The 22091-nt window shown below is 35.0% G+C and overlaps 1 protein-coding gene across 1 annotated transcript; it reads right to left on the minus strand.

The window, feature by feature from the left end:
• Nucleotides 1–416: 416 nt before the first annotated feature.
• LOC105778601 (probable protein phosphatase 2C 6) lies at nt 417–15969 on the minus strand. Its single transcript, XM_012602328.2, has 5 exons — nt 15417–15969; nt 1906–2190; nt 1659–1764; nt 770–1091; nt 417–666 (listed from the first exon to the last, which is right to left on the minus strand). The coding sequence occupies exons 1-4, from the start codon at nt 15897–15899 to the stop codon at nt 772–774; spliced, it is 1194 nt and encodes a 397-aa protein (XP_012457782.1). The 5' UTR covers nt 15900–15969; the 3' UTR covers nt 417–666; nt 770–771.
• Between the last annotated feature and the right edge of the window lie 6122 nt (nt 15970–22091).

Consider the following 22091-nt stretch of genomic DNA (forward strand, 5'->3'; position numbering starts at 1 on the left):
AGATTAGATTTTTGATTTGCTTGTTATTTTGTTACCAGATTTTTAGCAGATTTCTAGAACTTTTTTTTTCTATTTTTAGCTTGAACTTTTGTATTTAAATAGTTGAGGTGCAAATCAATTAACATATTTCAATCTTCAATTATTTTTCTACTTAAAACTTCCCGTCTCTTCTTTCTGCTTCAAATCTCTCGATCAACCATCAAAGTTCGAGTTCTAAACACCACCAATAATAAAGGAAACAAAGAGGTTTTTTTACTGGCATGTGTCACTATAAGCATACATTGCATTCTTTTTTCCTTCGTCTTGGATTAGAAGAATGTTGAAAAGTAAGCAATACAAACCCCATACAATACCATCCCAGTAAATTACGAAAATGGTTAAGCAGACAGTCATCATCTATGAGTAGATCATTTCAATACAGAAACTTTAAAAGCATGCCATTAAATCTTCCAGTCAGAAGATCCAAAGTATAGTCCAAACAAGGAAACCTATATTGTCATTGAAAGTCACTTAACAAAGGCGGGTACATATGTCTCAAGTTTTCTATGTTAAAAACCACCTTGTTCTTTACATTACAACACTGTCTATATATATATATATATACACATATATATATATATATCTTCACCATCAGTTAGTTGTCTTTCCTTTTCCTTCAGTACATCCCTGTCAAGACAATAAATAAATTTAAAAACTTTGTTAAAGTTTCATTTGGTTTAAACATTATGGTGATATTAAAGCAAAGGTCCTCATCTACAGAAAGCACAACCTTTAAGGCTTTTCCTGGGGTTTTAGCTTTGGATTCTTGAGGTCAACAACAATGACAGAGATATTATCAAGACTGTATGCATCCAGAGCTTGTTTTAGAACATGCTGAGAAACATGCCAAGCAGGTGGGAATGAACTCTTATTAGCCCCAGCAAGCCTATGTCGCTGTCTTAGTTCTTTGCGAGCTAACTTCACAACGTCGTCATTAGATAAAACATCCCAGAGGCCATCACTTGCCAAAATCAAGCACTCATCTTCTTTTGTCCTAGTCGTGAAAGTAACTTCAGGGACTGAAATAACCCATGGTTTCAAATCATGATCACCTGAAAGTCACATCATCCAAATTAATAAGTGTTCATATAATCAATTTTATTATTCATTGTAGAATAAACTAAATAACTTGCAGTTTTTCTTAAACATGTTTTTTTGGTTCAATTAAATTCTCAAAAAGGGCTTGCTTAGTAAATTATAAAATATTAGAGATGACTCTGGTATTGTCTTCATTTTTACAGCATAAGACTAGTACATTAGATCAAAATCGTGAAATTGGCTTGACCTATACTTGAAGGGTAGTGTCTCATGTTAATGCCCAATTTGAAATGTTGGGTACGTACTTGACATAGATATAGGAGCAACATGGGATTTGCTATAGTATTCTTGGCACACTTGCAGGTTGGTTCTATTGTGTCTCTAGTTTTTAATCTTTGACATGAAAACAGAGCCTGATGAGCTATAAAAATTTGCATGAATTTCAGTAAACACAGAATGACAAGCTTTTGGTTTTGGCTGAAGAAGAAACAAAACACTTAACATAAATTAAGGTGTATCCGACTATCTTGTTCATGCCATGAAAATGATATTATAATTAGTTGTATAGAAGCAAGAAAAACCTATTGCTCTTGACATGGAAAGAATTCCCTCCACCCTTAAACAGCCCCAGTTGAGAATTCTACCTCCGCTGCTAGTGATCCTTTCCAACTCATCTGCTCGGTCAGGCTGCAGAACGGACAAAGACCGTATATATATATACAGAAAAGTGATAACGGGGGAGGCACCAGGAAAGAGTGCTTAGTTTTGGAAAATACAACCTTAATAATTGTAAATGGTGGGATGAATGAAACTGAAATTAGAGAGAACCTTTTGGTCAACTGTCAAAGGGATTGCTTGTGCCCCACGACAAAGTACAGCCCTGGAGTCACCACAATTAGCAGCAATTATCTGGCAGGGTGAGACAATAAGTACCAAAGCAGTCGATCCAACAGATTTGGGTGCTAATGCCTCGTCTTTGAAGGCATTGTCAGCCCTCTCATAAGCCTTGCACAGCGCAACCTCCCACCTCTTATTCCATCCATCTAAACTGCTTCCTCTTTCCCACTCCTCTGCCACAATTCTGCAAAGCTCATTTGCACAATAGTTGCTCACCTGCAAAATACCATCCATATGATTTACTTTACATTTATTGGCCATCACTATCAGGTCATAAGCAATTTACCAGTTAAGACTATGCAAAACTTGTTTTACAACCATGCTACACCACCAAATTGGAGTTTGTCTCCTACTCTTTTTTTGTTTATACAAACTAGCACATTTTCTATTAATAGCATATAGTAATATGGTTAAAGGGTGAATCTCTATCCAATTTAAAATAGTAACAAATGCACCATGTGGTGGTTGATCTTTACGGCAAAAGGTTTCAAAGAAACCCAGAAAAGCATCGCCTGAAGAAAACCTAGTTGATCACATGGCATTTGTATGCAATGTTGCTAATACTATAACCATTAGACCTTCTAAGAAAGAAATAAAATGTACTGCAACTACAACAAAATAGGTGGATAGTTTAAACATTTATACACAAAACTATCATCTCTAAACATTAAGATCTTCAAATGCAATATTAGAACTTGTGTGGCCTACAACAAATAACACTCATCGTTCCATAAAATTCACGACCAAGAAGTTACTTTCCATTCAGTCAAGGATGGACAATGCTTCAACAATCTCAAATAAAGTCGCATATTTTCAATTTCAAATCCTTCAATAATGGGGTAGAAATAGATCATCGTGTTTGTTTGTACAAGGGAATATAATCAAGATACTCACAAAAGGCAAACTTTCAGTTCAGCAAAATCAAGCCAAAAAAGTTATTTTCCTATAACCCAAATATGGAAATTGTGGGAAAACAGGGGTAAAAGTACTATGTATTAGTGAAAGAGTTTTCATTTCTCTCTTTCTCTCATTCTTTCTCACCTCCAAACACCAAAGCTGCTACTATTATAGTAAACACTATTATTCAATTCAATTCTGCCTCGTAATTTCCTCTAAAACTCAACGGAAGTACTAATTTCTCGAACTAGAAAAATCTCAAATGACGATGTTACTTGATGGTCATGGTTTAATTGGCCAACTCACTAGTGCTACATTAGCCCCTCCAACAATCTCGAAAAATAATTTGAACACGAAAATCCTTCTTACATCAAATGGTTTCGCCAAGCGTTGCTTGCCTATGTTGAAAGCACAGTTGCTTCCACTATTACTACTGCCGATAATTCGTAGAAAGCATGATCTCTTCTACGTACACTTTATGCCAACAAGAGTCACAGAAGAGTTTATAGTCTTCGTGATCGACTCACACGCATCGCCAAAGGATCAAAGGGCGTGGTTCAATATTTGTATGAGATCAAAACGATCACTGATGAACTTGCAGCTGTTGGCTCACCTATTTCTTCAAAAGAATTTACAAGTAAGACTTGGTCTTTCACTAATACTATGGAGGATCCTTGTATTAGGAGTCAAATTAGATGTTACTCATTTTTAACAATAAAATAGATTATTTTTTTAAAAAGACTAGTTTGCTCTTTGATCTAACATATAGGGATTAATTTGCTCATTTCATTTTTTGAGTATAGATGGAAAATGCAATCCAAATCATAGTACAAGGACATCCATGAAACTTTTACCGAAAAACAGGATGTTATAACCTAATTAAGAAAAAAAATTCAGTTGCACAACATGATCTTAGGAATCCATAACACCTAATTTTAAGAATTAACCCTTAGATGATTCTTAAGGATTTTGATAGATTATCATATTTAATTCCTTTCCTTTGAAAACCGCTCTACTATGTATAAACAAGCCATTAATACTTTCAAATGGGGTAGCAAAGAGAAAATAAATTACTTATTAAAAAAACTAAGTCTTTATTGCTTGAAAATTTTGTGCCTTAATTCTTCTGGAGGAAGGAAGCGGTTTTTACAATCACTCATTTGTTCAAACAAGTCTTAAGTTTTTGAAGTCCTATTGACACACTTTCTACCATTAATCTCGATCTAAATATTTTAGAAAACCTTGTTCCTAGGATACTTGTGTGTAGCTTATGTTCATATTGATCCTCAAAACAGGAGAAAATTACATCCAAAGGTTATGAAATGTGTCTTTGTAGCCATGGGTTACAAACAAAGTCAAGTGGATCAACAATTGCTCATCGAACACTCTTCTTCAAGGAGAGTTACAATACTTAATGTATGTTGATTACAATTGTAATTGGAAGTGAAATCAAGGAACAATATGTTCTAATTAAAAGGTTGGATAAGGAGTTTGAGATTAAAGTATTAGGGGGACTGAAATATTTCTTTAGTATTGAGGTTGCTCACTCTGATAAGGGAATTTTCATTTTTAAAAAAAAAAATCTTAGATCTACTTCAGGATATTAACAAAGACAACATACAAAGCAACAAGCACCATTATTGATTCTAATATTAAGGAAACTAAAAAAAAGATGTTACAGTGGACCAAGAGATATACCAATGTCTAGTAGGAAGACTTGTTTATGTGTCTCATACTTAACCAGATATAACATATGTAGTTACTTTAGTTATTCAATTTATGCATAGTCTAAATAAGGTTCATTTATAGAAAACCTATAGAGTCTTATAATATCTCAAGGGAACACTAGGGAAAGGCAATTTATTCAAGAGGAATGGGGATTTGATACTTAAGGCTTACACTAATACAAATTGTGATGGATTGGTGGTTGATAAGATCAAATTCAAGGTTTTGTATCTTTCTCAATAGATATCTCATAACATCGAGAAGTAAGAAATAAAATTTGGTGGTTGGATCAAGTGAAAAGGCCAAATTCCAAGCAATGATTCATGGTGTCTCTGAGCTAGTTTGGCTAAGAACCATATTTAATTATTTGGGGATTAAGGGGATGGTCTTATGAGACTCTACAGTGGTAACAAATCTGTAATCAATATAGCTCACCAAATAAAACACATTGAGATTGGTAGGCATTTCATCAAGGAGAAGTTGGAAAGTGGTTTGATTTGTACCCTTATATGTCTACCTAAGGATAGGTTAATGATATTCTTACAAAGTGATTGTGTAGCTCCATTATTGGAAAGTTTGTATCTAAGTTAGGAATGGAAAAAATATGAATTCAAAATCTTAAGAGGGAGCAAGGGAAAACACTATGCTAGAAGCTATTTTAGGAAAATAGTTTCGACTATACAACATAATCTTAAGAATCAATCACACCTAATTTTAGCAATTAATCGTTAGTTGATTCTTACGAAATTGATAGGTTATATTTAATTTCTATACATTTTTAAATCACTTTAACGTTTATAAATAGGTTGTTTGTAAGAGGAATCAAATATAATTTTTCTTTCTCCATTAGTGTTTTGCTTCAAAAATCATTAATGTAACTTGGATGGATAATAGAAAAATATCCTATAATGCTAACACTATTGCAAAATAAAGGTAAAAGATGGAGCCCATTTAAAGAGAGACTTTGCTCTTTTTATTTATTACCTTCAAGTTAGAGTAGTAGTGTTTGACAACAAAAGGGTCTATGCTTTATTTTATTTTTAAGCTTTGTCTAGTTAAATTGTCAAACAAACTATGATTATGAGCTCAACTCATTTGGTGAACAGGTTTGGTTTGGGCCTAACTATCTTTAAAGAAGTTGGGTTGAGTTTTGGAATAAGAAGTTTGAATTTCTTTCATGTTTGACAAGGTTTTAACTCATTAAAGGTCCAATATAATATAACTAAGCTCAAGCTAGATTCCTTTATTTGTACACTTATAAAATTTATTAATTGTCTCATGTTCTATACAACGAGCATCTTGTTGATCCCAAGGTTCATAAGCTACTACATGTAATTGATGCTTACCCAGTACTACATATTAATTCTGAAAATGGTAAATATATGTTTATCAAGGATATGTTTTAACTAGAATATATTTCCTACTATATTTCCATTACTTCACAATCTTTCATCACCAATAAAAGGAACAAACTTAGTTATTTTAATGCAATTACAACTTAAAAATTATAATAACAAGATCATTTAAGATAGTATAATATGAATTTGAAGGAATTTCTAATAAAACCATTCCTTGAATCACAAAAGGGAAATGCACACTAAGTAAATTTCATATCATACCTAAAAATCATCGTTAATGGTGTAACTAGAACAACTGGTATTTTTTGTGCTATAATTCACAATTGATGTCCTAGTAATAATTTCTATAATATATTACCACATGGTCTAATCCAAGTCCAAGTTGGGCTATAAGAAAGGACTAGACTGTATTAGTCAAAATGACATTGATTAGAAAATTAGAATATAATCTTGGTGTCTTCTAAACTTGATAAAATTGTATGATAGCTTGACCTTAAAGGAATGTTCTTAGTTGACAAATTGTCAAAACTTTTGTTTCATGTGGGAAATGGTCAGCGAGAGAGTCATTAGGCTACTATATGAAAAATGAATCTCCCACCAAAGATCTAATGTTTCTTTTGGATGCTCTTATTCAACCGATCCCTATAAAAAACTCAAATTGGTAGAGGATCAAGGTAGCTTCCCTTGGTGTAGTACTGAATTGGAAACAACATACCATGTATTATTTAGTTGTCCATTGATATGTGATTTATAGTATTGTATCTGGGTGTGGTGGGGGATTGAAGGTTGTCTACCATGTTCTATCCATGATTACTTTGTTCAATGCAATGGTTGGATGTTTAAAGGTGAAATTAAGCAGTGGTGGCAAATTAGTTGTGTGACAAGATTATGGTCAACATGGTTGGCGCGCAACAATTTTACTTTTAATGTAAAGTGTGTTTTTGTCAAAGAGATTTTCTTCCTTACTTAGAGCTCTTTATTTGGTTAATGAGCTATTGGGTTTTGAAATTTGGGAGGATAATTGGTGGAATATGCCTTTAAAATGTATCTTAATCCTTGCCAAGTAGGCTAGTGAGTCGTCCTTGGAGATTTTTAAGAAGATCAATTTTGTTGTTTCCTCAATGAGTTGTGTTCTTTGAATATTTGTGCTTGGGTTTGAGCAGGTGGGTTGCTTCACTAGCAATCTCAAGGATTAACAGTGCAGATATGTTGCAGTGCTGCTATTTGAACAGAGTGGACCTTAGCTGCTTTTAAGCTACTATCACCTTAAATGTATTGTACTTTGTATGATTTTGAGATGATTTTGTTTAGCAATATGTTTGAAAATTTTAGGCTTTGCTGACTCTAACTTTAAATTTGGGTTGAGCAAAAAAACATAGGCAATTTATCTATTAGTACACTATATGAAACAACCTATTTAATGTACCGATAGAGAACCAATAAAAACTAGATTGACATGATTTTTTTCCTTTTCCTTTTCTTTTGTTATTGATTAGATTTTAATTCTTGATGGCATATTAAGTTTAAATAAAAAAACTATACCATTAAGTAAAATACATCCTTTTTTATAAATTATGTACTATATTTAATATTTATCTAACATTAAAATCATTATTTAAATATTTAAATCTTTTTAAAGTTAATCAATTAATCCAATTGGTTGGATAAAAAACTTAAGGTCTTACTAGTTTGACCTCTAGTTCATTTTTTTCAACCTTCCCACATTGCTAGTTGATATATGTTGAGGCATCTTTTCTTGCCTTTCATTCTTTTTAGGAGACATTCACTTTTAAATAAAGTACGAAAGAAATAGTAAAGAGATTTATGAGAACTACCAATATAGGATTGTGTTATTAAGGTCAATTAAGTTATCCCTCACTATTAAATTTTGCTCGGTGGAATTGAGCATCATTCACATCTCTTTCATATTGGAACTAAGAGACTCCAACACCACTTCATTGAGTTGCTCTTCTTTCAAGTCCAACTCCACAATACGCCTCTTGACTTCCTCAAGTGTCTTCTTCACGTCCCCTAATGAATCCTTAAGATTGACCACTCGTTCCTCCAAACCCAACAACATGTCCCTCGATCGACTTGCTTTTCTGGTCATCTCACAGGTCTCCATTGGCTCAGTCTGATCAGGGACTTATTTCGACATCTCGAATGGTGCCTTTGCAACCTTAGCTCGGATACTAATTATCACAAGGCTAGATCTTTAGTCTCGCAATTCAGATTTAAAAACATTAGAGATTTTGTTACCTTATAAGAAAGAATCAATGATCAACATAGAATAATTGTATCAATGATTTCCTTCCTCTTTTTTTTTGTATTTTTGGCGGGATATAAAGTGCCTAACAACTCAAGGCTACCTTATTCATCTTAACAAGCCATTGAATTCACTCAAAAGAGGAAACTAGAATCATTTTGTTAAAAAATTTATTTATCCATATATGCCAACAAATTAACATGCCTTTTCCTTCATAGAAGACACATCAAATCTCCATACTTCAGCCTTCCTTATGAGGTAAATACAATCTTTTAAAATGCTCCAGTGGATGGTCCTTTCCTAACCAACCAAAACCATTATTCTAGTCCATCACAATAGCCCATCACAATGGATCATCTACATATCTTATGGATTACAATCTTCTTTGGTGGATGATCATCTACTAACAAACAAAAACCTTTTATCTGGATCCACCGCAACGGATCATCTGCCTCTCTCATGGACAAGAAAAAAACATAATAATATATTTTCAATAAAGGAGAACAATAAAATGCAATCAGTAAACCAAATAAAAATATTTTTTCAAAACATAATTAATTAATGCCAATTTTAGTTCACCTTATTTTGGCAAGCATTTAAACCAAGAAAATATGATCAAATTTAACAAATTCAAGAGTTAAATAGTATATATGAATATGTATGAAATAATTACCTTATCGATGCAACTTTAATTATCTTTTCTCTTTATTTCTCTTAATTTTGTTTCTTGAGAAACAAACATAGAGCTTTTAAATGATTTGGTTTGATTTGAAACTATTGAGGCAAATATTTGAAGTAGTTGCAATGTGCCAACTGAAGTGCCCACTTCCATCACAATTGCGATAGAATGCAATTTTTCATATTTGGAGGATTGACAATTTATTGAAACAAAATCTTTGGGCTATGTTGATGTCATGAGATTTTTCAAGCCCATCAATGAAGATCAATTCACTTGAAAAAACATATCTTGAGGGTCGAATAGATTGTACCAAATCCCTTGAATCAAGGAAGTTTGATCAAGACAAAACTTGAAGACTTATCTTCCAATAGTCCATTTTACTTTGGTCATTATTATATTATATTTAGCTATTTCAACTATTGTTTATAAGGAATTGGGATTGATCTTTAGTAGGTTAGCAAGCCTCACAAATCTCTATATATTTTAAGAGATTTATATAGGTTAAGAAACTGCGTATTGAGAACACTTATTGATCCATTAAGCAACTTTATTTGAGTCTGTAAAACCTTTTGTTTTTGGTTTTACAAACTAAGTTCTTAAGTGGATAATTTAGGGATGAAAGGTCTAGTATTTAAAGTGCAAAAGTGATGATTCTTTACTAGGGTGTGTTTGAACTAAGATCACTAGTTGTAGAGTTCAAAGATAGTGGATTTATCTCACTAAGCTAAGGTCCACAATTTTAGGGAAATAGAACTACGTAAACAATTCATTGCCTTCTACGTTTCTGCTGGTTGTCTCAGTATTATCATAAATGCCCACCTCCATTGTCACTTCTACTCAAACTTTGTTTCTTGTGTTTAATAACTAGTTCAAGTCAACAATTGGTATAAGAGCTTCCCACTTAACATAACTAGTGGAGATTTATGGTGTTATTATTCGGAAGTAATGGAATGATTTCTAACCACCCATCCCCTATGTTAGATTGTGGCAATTATACCTACTAAAAGGTTAGAATGAATGTATATATAAAGACTTATCTTCCAACAACCTACTTTACTTTAGTCATTATTATATTATATTTAGCTATTTTAGTAGTTGTTTTGAAATGATTGTGATTTATCTTTAGTATGTTAACAAGTCTTGAAAATCTCTATATATTTGAGAGACTTGTATAGGTTAAGGAATTGTGTATTAAGAGAACTTATCAATTCATTGAGAAACATTATTTGAAAGAGTGCATTTGAGACTATAAAACCTTATGTTATTGGTTTTACAAACTAAGTTCTGAGAGAGAGAATGAAAAGTCTAGTCTTTGAAGTACGAAAGTGAAGATTCTTTACTGGGGTGTGTTAGTGTCACGGGCCGCAGTTCAAAGCCCATGACCATCGTACCAAATGTATTCGATGAAGGTCTATTGAGTAGATGGGGATCATTTGGTCCATAAAAACTGGCTCGATTCGGTAAGCTGTTGGAGAAGCCTGTCAAATTGAAGCCTGGTTGGCCCGATAATAAAGATATGGCAACTTAGGCTATTTTGGTAGCTAATATTAGAAGATTGATAGAATCATATCTTATAAAGATTAGATTAGATTTGATATTGTATATCTTCTAAATCTCATAATTTAAGGGATAGGATGAATCTCATTCGTCGATGTATTTTAATCTTGATCGTCAGTTTTGGGGGAGCTCAACTATAAATAGAGAGCCTCCCCCTTATTTGTACTCACTCTATTTATTGTTTCATTATTCTTTGTGAATAAGAGAATATTGAGAGCATTTACTCAAACACCTTATGTGTATTCTCTCTCTTGTTTTTTTGTTACTTCTTTTAGCATAAATCAATTCCGCTATACAAATTGGTGTCTTGGAGGGCTTCTAAAGGAATCCTCACTTGAGTAAAGGTTGACTTAGGAGAGTTTGGATGAACGGATCACCTAAGGCCGCACGGATCACGAAACGAAAGATCTAGCCCGTGACAAGTGGTATTAGAGCTATTGGTTCGAAGGCACTGTTGGAATGTCGAAAAAAGAGTTCGAACAAATGTGGGCCAAGAAGTCTTTGAGGGAGATGTTGTCGGCTGTTGAGGAATGTATGGGTAAACTTGAGGAGTCCATGGAGGACACGAAAGAGTCAGATAATATGCTTGTGGAAAACATAAATGACTTGAGGGAGCAGTACAAGGACTTTGTGACCATGTGTCTCACTTCCAATAGGGATAGCGTGCAAGAGTTGCTAGATTCCCAAAAGAAGAAACTGACAGAGAGGAACAATGCTCTCGAAGCCATGGTGATGACTTAAATGAGGAAACAATAGCTATGACGATGACTTTGAGTACAAGAATAGAGGAGCTCGAGAGAGAGCTATCCTTGTGCTGAGCAACCATGGGGAAAGGAGTGTCAAGTGCAACACTCAATAAGGAGGATGTCCCGAAGCCGAAAGAGTTTGTGGGGACATGGTCTGCATGTGATGTGAATAATTTCTTGTGGAGAATGGAAAACTAGTTTCGTGCCAAAGGCATCACGGATGATGCGGTTAAGATAAACACTGTTTCATTCTTTCTTACTGACATTGCGCTTTTATGGTGGCAAGGCAAGACCACAAGTTAAAGGCAATGTGAGATTAGGACGTGGCAAGAGTTTCAATGTGAGTTGAAGGGACAGTTTTACCCAGAATTTACCGATGAAGAAGTTCGGGCAAAGTTACAAAGGATAACGCAAAAGGACACAGTGGGGGAGTATGTTCGAGAGTTCAAGGAACTCATGCTTTAAGTTTCAGATGTGACCGATAAAGAAGCACTGCTTGCTTTTCAGAATGGATTGAAGTCGTAGGTCAAATAAGATGTGGAACAAAGAGGTTTCTAAAAGCTGTCGGAAGCTATGATGGTAGTGAAATCTGTTGTCAAGCTTGGGTCTTCCAAGTCCGAAGAAAGGTGTGAAAAGGATCACAATGAAGATAATGATGGAAATGGCATCAACGTCAATTGTGGTAATGAGAAACCACGATTTGGGAAGAAGAAACCCAAAAGGAAAAGGGACAAGTTGAAATGCTTCCTCTGCGACAGTCCACACATGTTGAAGAAATGTCTGAAGAAATCCGTGCTTAAGGAGAAACCGGTAGGTATGGCCTTGGTACTTGGTTCGAGCGCAAAGGGTGTCAAAGTTAATAAGGCCGAAAGTGAGAAGAAGCCAAAAGAGTGCTTCTTGTGTCATGGTCCGCATAGGTTGCGGAAGTGTCCGAATAAGTCTGTCATCGAAGAGACGATGGAGTAGACAAAGAGCCTAAGAAGCTTGGTTCGAGCAAGGGAAAAGTCGAAGCCAAGTGGGCAAAGAGGAGCAAAAAGAAGTGAAAAGAAACGAGTAAAGTACTTCTTGTGTCGTGGTCTGTATGAGTTACAGAACTATCCAAAGCAAGCCGTAGTCAAAGGAAAGGAAACGTCTAAGCTTAGTGAGTCGTTGGAGAGGCTTCCACCTAAGGAAGAGGTGAGTTTGTCATCGAACTTAGGGGAAAAATTTACGATGAAAATAATGAAGCTGGGACCAATGAGGCTCAATTTGAGTGAAGCGATAGAGTTGGCCGAGCCATTTACAAGGCTTCCACCTATGGGAGAGGTGGGTGGTACAGTGGACTTCAAGAAAAAAGAAGTGATGCAAGTTGGACAGTTGACCAGAGTAAATACAACGAGTAGGACGGTTCGAGTTAAAAAGCGGCGTAAGCTGAGGCAAAAGTCCCGAAGGAAGGGAAAAGCTAAGGCATCGAGACGAGACCAAGGCAAATGAAGTCAGTGCCATTCGGAAGTCACAACAAGGGCGTCGAGAGAATGGGTGGGGGAGAATGTCAAAGGCCACAGCTCAAAGCCCGTGACCATCACACCAAATGCATCCAATGGAGGTTTATTGTGTAGATGGGGATCATTTGGTCCACAAGAATTGGCCCGATTCGGTAAGCTGTTGGAGAAGCCTGTCAAATTTAAGCCTGGTTGGCCCGATAATGAAGATATGCCAACTTAGGCTATTTTGGTAGCTAATCTTAGAAGATTGATAGAGTCATATCTTGTAAAGATTAGATTTGATTTGATATGGCAGATCTTGTAAATCCCATGATTTAAGGGATAGGATGAATCTCGTCCGTCGATGTATTGTAATCTTGACCGTCGATTTTGGGGGAGCTCAACTATAAATAGAGAGCCTCCCCCTCATTTGTACTCACTCCATTCATTGTTTCATTATTCTTTGTGAATAAGAGAATATTGAGAGCATTTACTCAAACACATTGTGTGTGTTCTTTCTCTTATTCATTTGTTGCTTCTTTTGGCATAAATCGCTTCCGCTGTACAAATTGGTGCCTTGGAGGACTTCTAAAAGAATCCTTACTTGAGTAAAGGCTGACTTAGGCGAGTTTGGACGAACGGATCGCCTAAGGCCGTACGGATCACGAGATGAAAGATCTAGCCCCGTGACATTAGAACTAGGATCATTGGTTGTATTATGTTCAAAGATGGTGAATTTATCTCACTAAGCTAGGCTCCATAGACATAAGGAAACCGAAGTGGTTAAACAATTCCTTGTCCCAACTTTTTTGTTGATTGACACAATGTTATTAGAGATGCTCACTTTCTATGTCACTTCTGCTCATACTCTGTTTCTTGTGTTTAACAACTAGTTCAAATCAATAGAAATTGATTGAACGGAAAAGGTGCGGCGTCAACAGGGTAAAAAAGTTAACTTGTTTTATTTTTTTGATATCATTTTTGTGGTTTTAAACAAAGAGTTGCTATTATTTATTTAATTTAATAAAAAATAGTTTATTTAAATTTATAACAATAATAATAAAGAATTTTTAAAAAAAATAATGAAATGTATAAGAATTTAGCTTCAATCAAAGCCTTTAATTAAATTTTTAGAATTACAACTTTTATAATTTTTTACCTTTTGTTTATTTTTTCTTTCTTTTTTTCAATTTTTTATTCTTTTCACTTAAGTCCTAGCAAAAGTAAGCTTTTTACATTCAATTTTATTTTCTTTCACTTAAGTCCAAAATGTTTATAGCATTATACTACATTTAGGAACGTAAATTTAAGAATTTAGATTTTGTATTTAGATATATAGCATAATATAATTGGGTTTCAATAGATTAGATATTTGTGAATTTGTCAAATCCATAAATTTCTTAAAAATTTCAACTTCACTATTAACTAGGCATCCAATACATTTAAGAACTTCGTAAATATTATATTTGTATTTATTTTATCACTTAATTTACATTATTTTTAAAGTCCTAATCTCCATATATAAATCTAAAAGTTAATTTTTTAATGTCAATTTAGAGTTTGGAAATAAAATAAAATTCGTGATAGTGTTACCGTTAATTAACAAAATAAAATTATAATTTAAATTACTAATTCTTTTTGTTTTTGTGAAAAGGAGATATTGTAAGCTTTCTTTAATTTGAACGTGATAGTATCACTGTTAATTAACAAATTATAATTATAATTTAAATTATTAATTCTTTTTGTTTCTCTGAAAATAAGATATTGTAAACTGACTTTTATTTGAAGATGATAGTATTACCGTTAATTAATAAAATAAAATTATAATTTAAATCATTAATTCGTTTTGTTTCTCTGGAAATGAGATGTTGTAAGGTTTTTTTTATTTGAAGGTGATAGTATTATTCTAAATTAACAAAATAAAATTATAATTTTAATTATTAATTCTTTTTATTTCTCTGAAAGTGAGATGTTGTAATAAGAATGAGTTTGGATGAAACTACTTTGAAGCAGACTTGATGGACATCGGAATTTTAAAAAATAAATAAATAATTATAAAATATAAATTGAAAAAGCGGTTTCGAATTGGGTTTGGGGCCAGTGACAAGTGGGCCGGGCGTGGCTGTGGGGATTGCATGCAATGATGCAAGCAACTGTTTCAACTTCCAAACACAGACAAATCAGATGGCGTAAACAAAGAGGGGAATTCCACACTGGTCGCCATTTCAACTTTTGACGGTGATTCTCGGTGGGTCCCAACACCCAGCCCCCCAGAATCGCGTTTTCCATTTCAAAAGACAAAAGGCGTTACCTTCTTTTGTCTCCTCTGGAAACACACGTGTCTAACAGGGTGCTATTCTGTCACCGGGTTTAGCTGACAGCTTGGTGCCCCAAATTGCCACGTGTTACCTTAATTGACTCAGGTGTGAAACCACTTTGACTCTCTACGTACTCTCACTTTTGTAGCTTGAAAATGGCAGAAGATGAAAGTAAGGGAAAAAGAGAGAAAAATTTTTTATTGCATGTATACTTTTGAGGATTTTTTAATAAAAAAAAAGGGGAATGGTAAATTATTGTTCTACGTATGACATTATGATCCATTTATGTGCTTAGATGATTAGGTAACAAACCGGAACTTTCAGCTTTAAGCATCAGATGAAAACAAGCACCACTGATTTTATAAATAAAACAAAAAAAAAAAAAGCGATATTGAAATGTGAGCTGTGACGATGAGGTTGATGAATTAATTACCTGGTCACCTCCATGTCCGTCAAATATGCCGAAATAATGCACCAGCGATTTCTCCATGGCGTATTCACACTCGGGCTCTCTACATCCACCAACATCCTTGCAACAAAGCTTCATAAACCCTGGCTGAACCACCGCCCTATCCTCCATTGTTGACCGCCTTCCTTGATCCAAGCTGAATCCCCACGATACTCCTTTGTTGCTTTTCCCAATGCAGTGCTTCGCTGGCGCTGTCCTTTGGCCTTCCACACCAGCAATGTCGCTCCCCTTTGTGTCAGAAGAAGAACTACCCGACCCAGTAATAACCACGACGGCACTACTTCCCGCCTCAACACCCTTTAAGTGAGGGGAGAGGACGAGGGTGGTGGCTGAGCTGGAGCTGGAATCCATTGGTTTAGGACTGGATGAGTCGTCGGCAGTGGTGGTGGTATCTTTTTGGAGGAGGGTTTGGGTTTGTTCATTCATGACGGTGGATTCTGTTGCCATTGAAAGAGCTTAAAGACAAAAGCTAACAGAGAGAGAATAGAGAGTAAAAGTTAAGAGAGAGAGAGGATGAGGGAGGAAGAAGGCAGGGGGTTAGACTTAAAATGAAGTAAAAAAGGATTTGCAGCAACGCGTGGAAAGAGCTACGAAGATACGTAATATGTTGCATGGCAAAGGGTTAATGCCACAGTGGTAGAAGCAAAACTCAAGTCAACGCCCAATTATTTGTTGGCAAGCAAATATATGGGTAAGCAATTTCGGGGAGTTGGATGGCCAGCACACAGACTCAGACTGTAGTGCTCTCTTTTGTTTGTGTTAGTCACTTCAATATTTATTTAAATAAAATAAAATAAAATAAAAATTGACATAGAACTACACTTCTTTTATTTTATTTTAGAATAAAGTTTTTTAAATCTTATTAAACTCTAAATATTTGATATTAATTAGAATAAAGTGTTTCAATCTTACTACATTCCTATTATGGTTTTACAAGCCTATAAATAGACATAGTCTATTCCTCTTGTAATTATTTGAATTCGACATAGTGAATTTTCTTCTCCTCTATCCATAGTTTTTTTCCCAAAAGGGTTTCCACGTAAAATCTGTGTGTTCTTTATTTTTTATTTATATTTTCTTTGCAATATATTGTCATTACCGATATTATATTTTTTATAAATTGGTATCCGAGTTTCTGGGCTGTTCATCTTGATGGGTGTCGATTCCACCAATATAAACCTACGCCTTAATTTACAAATTATGCAGTATAGGGAGTAGGGTCGATCCCTCAGAGACTGGTTTACTATAAATTGTTGCTCTCTTGACCAGATTTATGTCGGGGCAGCTGTCGTGCCCAAGAAATTCGGGGGGATAAAATTTGATTACCTGAAATAAACAGAAAAATAACGTAAAAAGTAAAAATTGAAAACAGGATAATAAAAACAGTGAAATAAATATGAAGAAAAATTAATTAGAATAAGCTCAACTTTAGGCACGAATTTTCCTCGTCTTTGAACCGATCCTCGAAATTGGATGAACTCCTCTTTTCCAATAAGCTAGTTATAGCTACCAAGGACGCCTCGGACACCAACTCTTCCTTTTGTAAATTAGTTATGGAACGTCCAATAACTAACCCTTACCGATCGAACAACCACGAAACGTTCGTGATTTAGAACTCCGGCAGCTTTGCGTTCTAAAAGAGCCTAGCTCGAACCAATGTCCTCAACCGCGTGGGACATTTAAATCCGGTTACTACTTCCCTTGATGGAACCAAACAACAATCTCCACTTGGCACGCCAATGTATTCACAGAAAACCGATTAGAAACGTTCCTTTCAGAATTCCAACTGTACGTCTAATCACACTAAATCAAGCGACATTTTTTTTTACTTAGTGTTGATCTGACTTTGTGAGTTGACAAAATCATACTCTTAATCCGGAGAAGTACCAAGTACTGGAATTTTGGGAGTTAAATGGCTCGGGTTCGTAACTCACGGGTTTTGACGAGGCTAATTTCGGCCTAAAGCTGAAAATGGATTTAGTTGGCTAAGGTTTGGGACATGATGATATTGGGCATAATTGGATAAAAAAATAGGGTGAAAAATATGGATGGCGTGATTGAGTATGGGGTTGGAAATTTGGTAATGAATTAAAGTGAATGTTAGCTACTGGAAATAAAAAAAGGAATTGCAAATGGCTGAATTTGGTGGCTACTAGGAATTAATAAGTTGAAGGAAAAGAAACCAAAGGCAGCAAATGAATTCGTGACAAGAAGAGAGAAAATGTATTGAAAGATGAAAGCTTAATATTTTGATTCATGAATTGATTGATTAAAATGAACAAAATAAGCCACTATTTATACTAGTGGCTTTGCTAAATTAAGAGCCAGCTAGTATAGAAAATCAAGAAAAAATATCCCATGATAAAAAAAAATAAATCCCAAAATAATCTCCCACTAAGTCAACAAAAACTTCAGCTAATTAATCTTGGAAAAATTCTGCTTTGGCCCTCATTATTTTCTTCTTTCTTCAATCTAGCCCAATTGTCTCATTTTTCTTCTATTTAGTCCAAATTGCACCCCTGCACAAAATTCAACGAAAACATGGAAAAATTAGTGGTGCATTCTCATAAATTAACCAATTTAATTACATAAAATATGTAACTTTAGCATTTAATCACATCTTAATCACGGTAATTACGTTTTTGAAGTATGAAATTCCGCTATTGGATCGCAACACCAGATTCGCGTTGTGGCAGATAAAGATGCAGGCAGTTCTTGCACAGATGGACTTAGAGAAAGCCCTACTAGGGGTAGATAAGATGCCTTCGACATTGACGGAGGAAGAGAAGAAGTGCAAGGATCGAAAGGCGTTAACACAGTTACATCTGCATTTGTCTAACAAAATTTTACAGGATGTTATGAAGGAAAAGACCACCGCTGTATTATGGAAGAGGTTGGAACAAATATGTATGTCGAAAACTCTAACCAGTAAGTTGCATATGAAGTAGCGTCTTTATGCTCATCGTTTAGAAGAAGGTGCGTCTCTGCACAAACACTTAATAGTGTTTAAAGAAATTCTCTAAAACTTGGAGGCCATGGTGGTTCAATATGATAAGGAAGATCTAGGGTTGATTCTTCTTTGTTCGTTGCCCTCGTCTTATTCAACCTTTAGAGACACGATTTTATATGGTTGTGAGTCTCTCACAGTTGATGAGGTTTATAATTCTTTAACCACGTATGATAAGATGAAGCATCTTGTGGTTAAAATCGACTCTCAAGGAGAGGGTCTCATTATTCGTAGGAGACAAGATCAGAATACTGATGATGATCGTGGAAGGACATAGGAATGAAATCCTCGCGGTAAATCTAAGGGTAGATCGAAGTCTTCAAACAGAGGTAAAACTTGTAACTTCTGCAAAAAGAAAGGGCATATTAAATCTGAATGTTATAAGCTACAGAATAAGATCAAAAGGGAAGCTGTGAATCAAAAAGGAAAACAACTAGAAAATTTCGGTGAAGCTGATGTTGTAAAAGACTACAGCGATGGTGAACTTCTAGTCGCTTCTGTAAACAATTCTAAAGTGAGCGAGGAGTGGATCCTTGATTCGGGTTGCACCTTCCACATGAGTCCTAATCGGGATTGGTTTACAACTTACGAAATAGTGTTTGAAGGGGTTGTTTTGATGGGAAATAATGCTTCTTGTAAAATCACAGGTGTTGGAACAATTAAGGTTAAGATGTTTGATGGAGTTATCAGAACACTTAGTGACGTGCGACATGTTCCAGAATTGAAGAGAAATTTAATTTCGTTGAGTACTCTTGATTTAAAAGGGTACAAATACACAACTGAAAGTGGGGTTTTGAATATTTTCAAAGGTTCCCTCGTTGTGATAAAAGGGCAGAGAAAGACTGCCAAGTCATATGTTCTGCAGGGTTCTACTATTAGTGGTACTGCAGCTGTTGTTTCCTTTTCCTTGTTAGATGATGATATTACTAAACTTTGGCATATGCACCTAGGGCATATGAGCGAGAATAGCATGACAGAATTGAGCAAAAGAGGACTTCTTGATGGGCAAAGAATTTACAAACTGAAGTTGTGTGAGCACTGCATTTTTGGAAAGCAAAAGAGAGTTCGATTCACTAGAGGAATCCATAACACGAAGGGAACGTTGGAGTATATTCATTCTGATCTATGAGGGTTATTCAGAGTGCCTTCGAGATGTGGAGCTAATTACATGTTAACTTTTATTGATGATTTTTCCAGAAAAGTTTGGGAGTTTTTCCTGAAGCAGAAAAGTGATGTGTTTTCTTCATTTAAGTCTTGGAAAACTATGATTGAAAAATAGACGGGAAAAAAAATAAAGTACCTCCGCACAGACAATGACTTAGAGTTCTATTCTGATGAGTTTAATAAACTGTGCAAGTCAGAAGGGATCATGAGACACTTGACAGTTCGTCAAACTCTACAACAAAACGGCGTTGCAATACGAATGTACAGAATGATCATAGAGAAGGTTCGATGTATGTTGTCAAATTCCAACTTACCAAAGTCATTTTGGGTTAAAGCAGCCTCTACTGCATGTTTTTTTATCAATCGATCTTCATTCGTTGCCATTGAGAAAAAGACTCCACAAGAGGTATGGTCTGGTAATCCTGCTGACTATTCTAATTTAAAGATCTTTGGGTGTCATGTGTATGCTCATGTTGATAATGGAAAATTAGAACAGAGATCCATTAAATGTGTTTTTCTTGGTTATAAAGCTGGTGTAAAAAAGTATAAGTTATGGTGTCCTAAAAATAAAAAAGTTGTGATTAGTAGAGATGTTGTTTTTGATGAAACTGCTATGCTACCTAACTTATCTCTTAAAGGCTCTTCCAATAAAGAAAATCAAAAGCAAGTGGAATATCTGATTAATCCAAAATCTATAAAAGAGTCGACTCCTCAAGCCAATACAAAAATTCAGAATAGAGTTGCTTCTACACCACAATACTCTATTACCAAAAATAGAACTAGAAGAGAAATTAAACCTCCAAATAAGTATGTCAAGGCTGATCTAGTTGCTTATGCTTTAAATGTGGCTGAAGATATAGATGCAAACAAAAAGCCATCTAATTATTCTGAGGCGGCTAGCTGTGAAAACTCAGAAAAGTGGATGTTTGCTACGCAATAGGAGATGGAATCACTCCACAAAAACAAAACATAAGATATTGTGAAACTTCTAAGGGTAAAAAAGTTGTTCATTGTAAATAGGTGTTTAAAAAGAAAGAGGGGACTCCAAGAGTTGAGGAACTCAGATATAAAGCAAGGCTTGTCGTAAAGGGTTACAATCAAATTCCAAGAGTGGACTTCACAGATGTATTCTCCCCAATTGTAAAGCATAGTTCGATTTAAACTTTGCTTGGTATTGTGGCCATGCATGATTTGGAGCTTGAGTAGTTAGATGTAAAAACTGCATTTTTGCATTGAGAACTTGAGGAGCATTTACATGCAACAACCAAAGGGTTTTATAGTCTCAGAAAAATAGGACTATGCTTGCTTGTTGAAAAAGTCTATTTACGGTTTGGAACAGTTACCAAGACAGTGGTATAAGAGATTTGATTCCTCTATGACTTCTCATGATTTCAAAAGAAGTAGCTTTGATAGTTGTGTTTACTTTAAGAAAAATAGTGATGGTTATTTTGTGTATCTACTCCTTTATGTTGATGACATGTTGATAGCAGTAAAAGATAAAGGAGAGATAAGAAAGGTCAAAGGCCAACTAAGTGAAGAATTTGAGATTAAAGATTTGAGATGAAATATTTAGGACTAACAAAAAAGATACTTGGTATGGAGATTCTCAAAAATAGAAAAGCAAGTAAATTGTACCTAAGTTAGAAGGGGTACATTGAGAAAGTTCTTTGCAGGTTCAATACGTAGAGTGCTAAGCTTGTTAGTACTCCTTTAGCAGCCCATTTCAGACTTTCATCGGCTTTGTCTCCACAATCAGATAATGAGATTGAGTACATGTCATATGTTCCATACTCTAGTGCTGTGGGATCTCTCATGTATACTGCTATGGTTTGTTCACGTCCAGATTTATCATATGTAGTTAGTGCAGTTAGCAGATACATGGTGAATCCTGGTAAAGAACATTGGAAAGCAGTTCAGTAGATTTTAAGATACTTACGAGGTACTACTGATGTTTGCTTACAGTTTGGAAGAACTAGAGATAGAGTCATTAAGTATGTTGGTGTTGATTTTGCTGGAGACCTTGATAGAAGAAGATCTCTCACAAGTTATGCATTTACAATCGGAGGTTGTGAAATCAGTTAGAAAGTCATTTTGCAAACTACAGTTGATTAGTCTACCACTGAAGCTGAGTACGTGGCGATTACTGAGGCTTGTAAAGAAGCTATTTGGTTGAAGGGACTCTTCAATGAACTCAATGAAGACCTTCAAATCAATATAGTATTTTGTGACAGTCAGATTGCCATCTTCCTTACAAAAGATCAAATGTTTCCTGAGAGAACAAAACACATTGATGTTCAGTATCATTTTGTTCGTGATATTATTGCTCGTGGTGATATTGTTGTGAGCAAAATTAGTACTCATGAAAATCCTGCAGATATGATTACTAAGTCACTTCCTATAACCAAGTTTGAGCATTGCGTAGACTTGGTTAGTGTTCATTGTTGAAGTTAAACCCTTAAGTGGTTTTA

The sequence above is a fragment of the Gossypium raimondii genome, chromosome 10 (genome assembly GCF_025698545.1).
Source record: "Gossypium raimondii isolate GPD5lz chromosome 10, ASM2569854v1, whole genome shotgun sequence".
NCBI lineage: Eukaryota > Viridiplantae > Streptophyta > Magnoliopsida > Malvales > Malvaceae > Gossypium > Gossypium raimondii.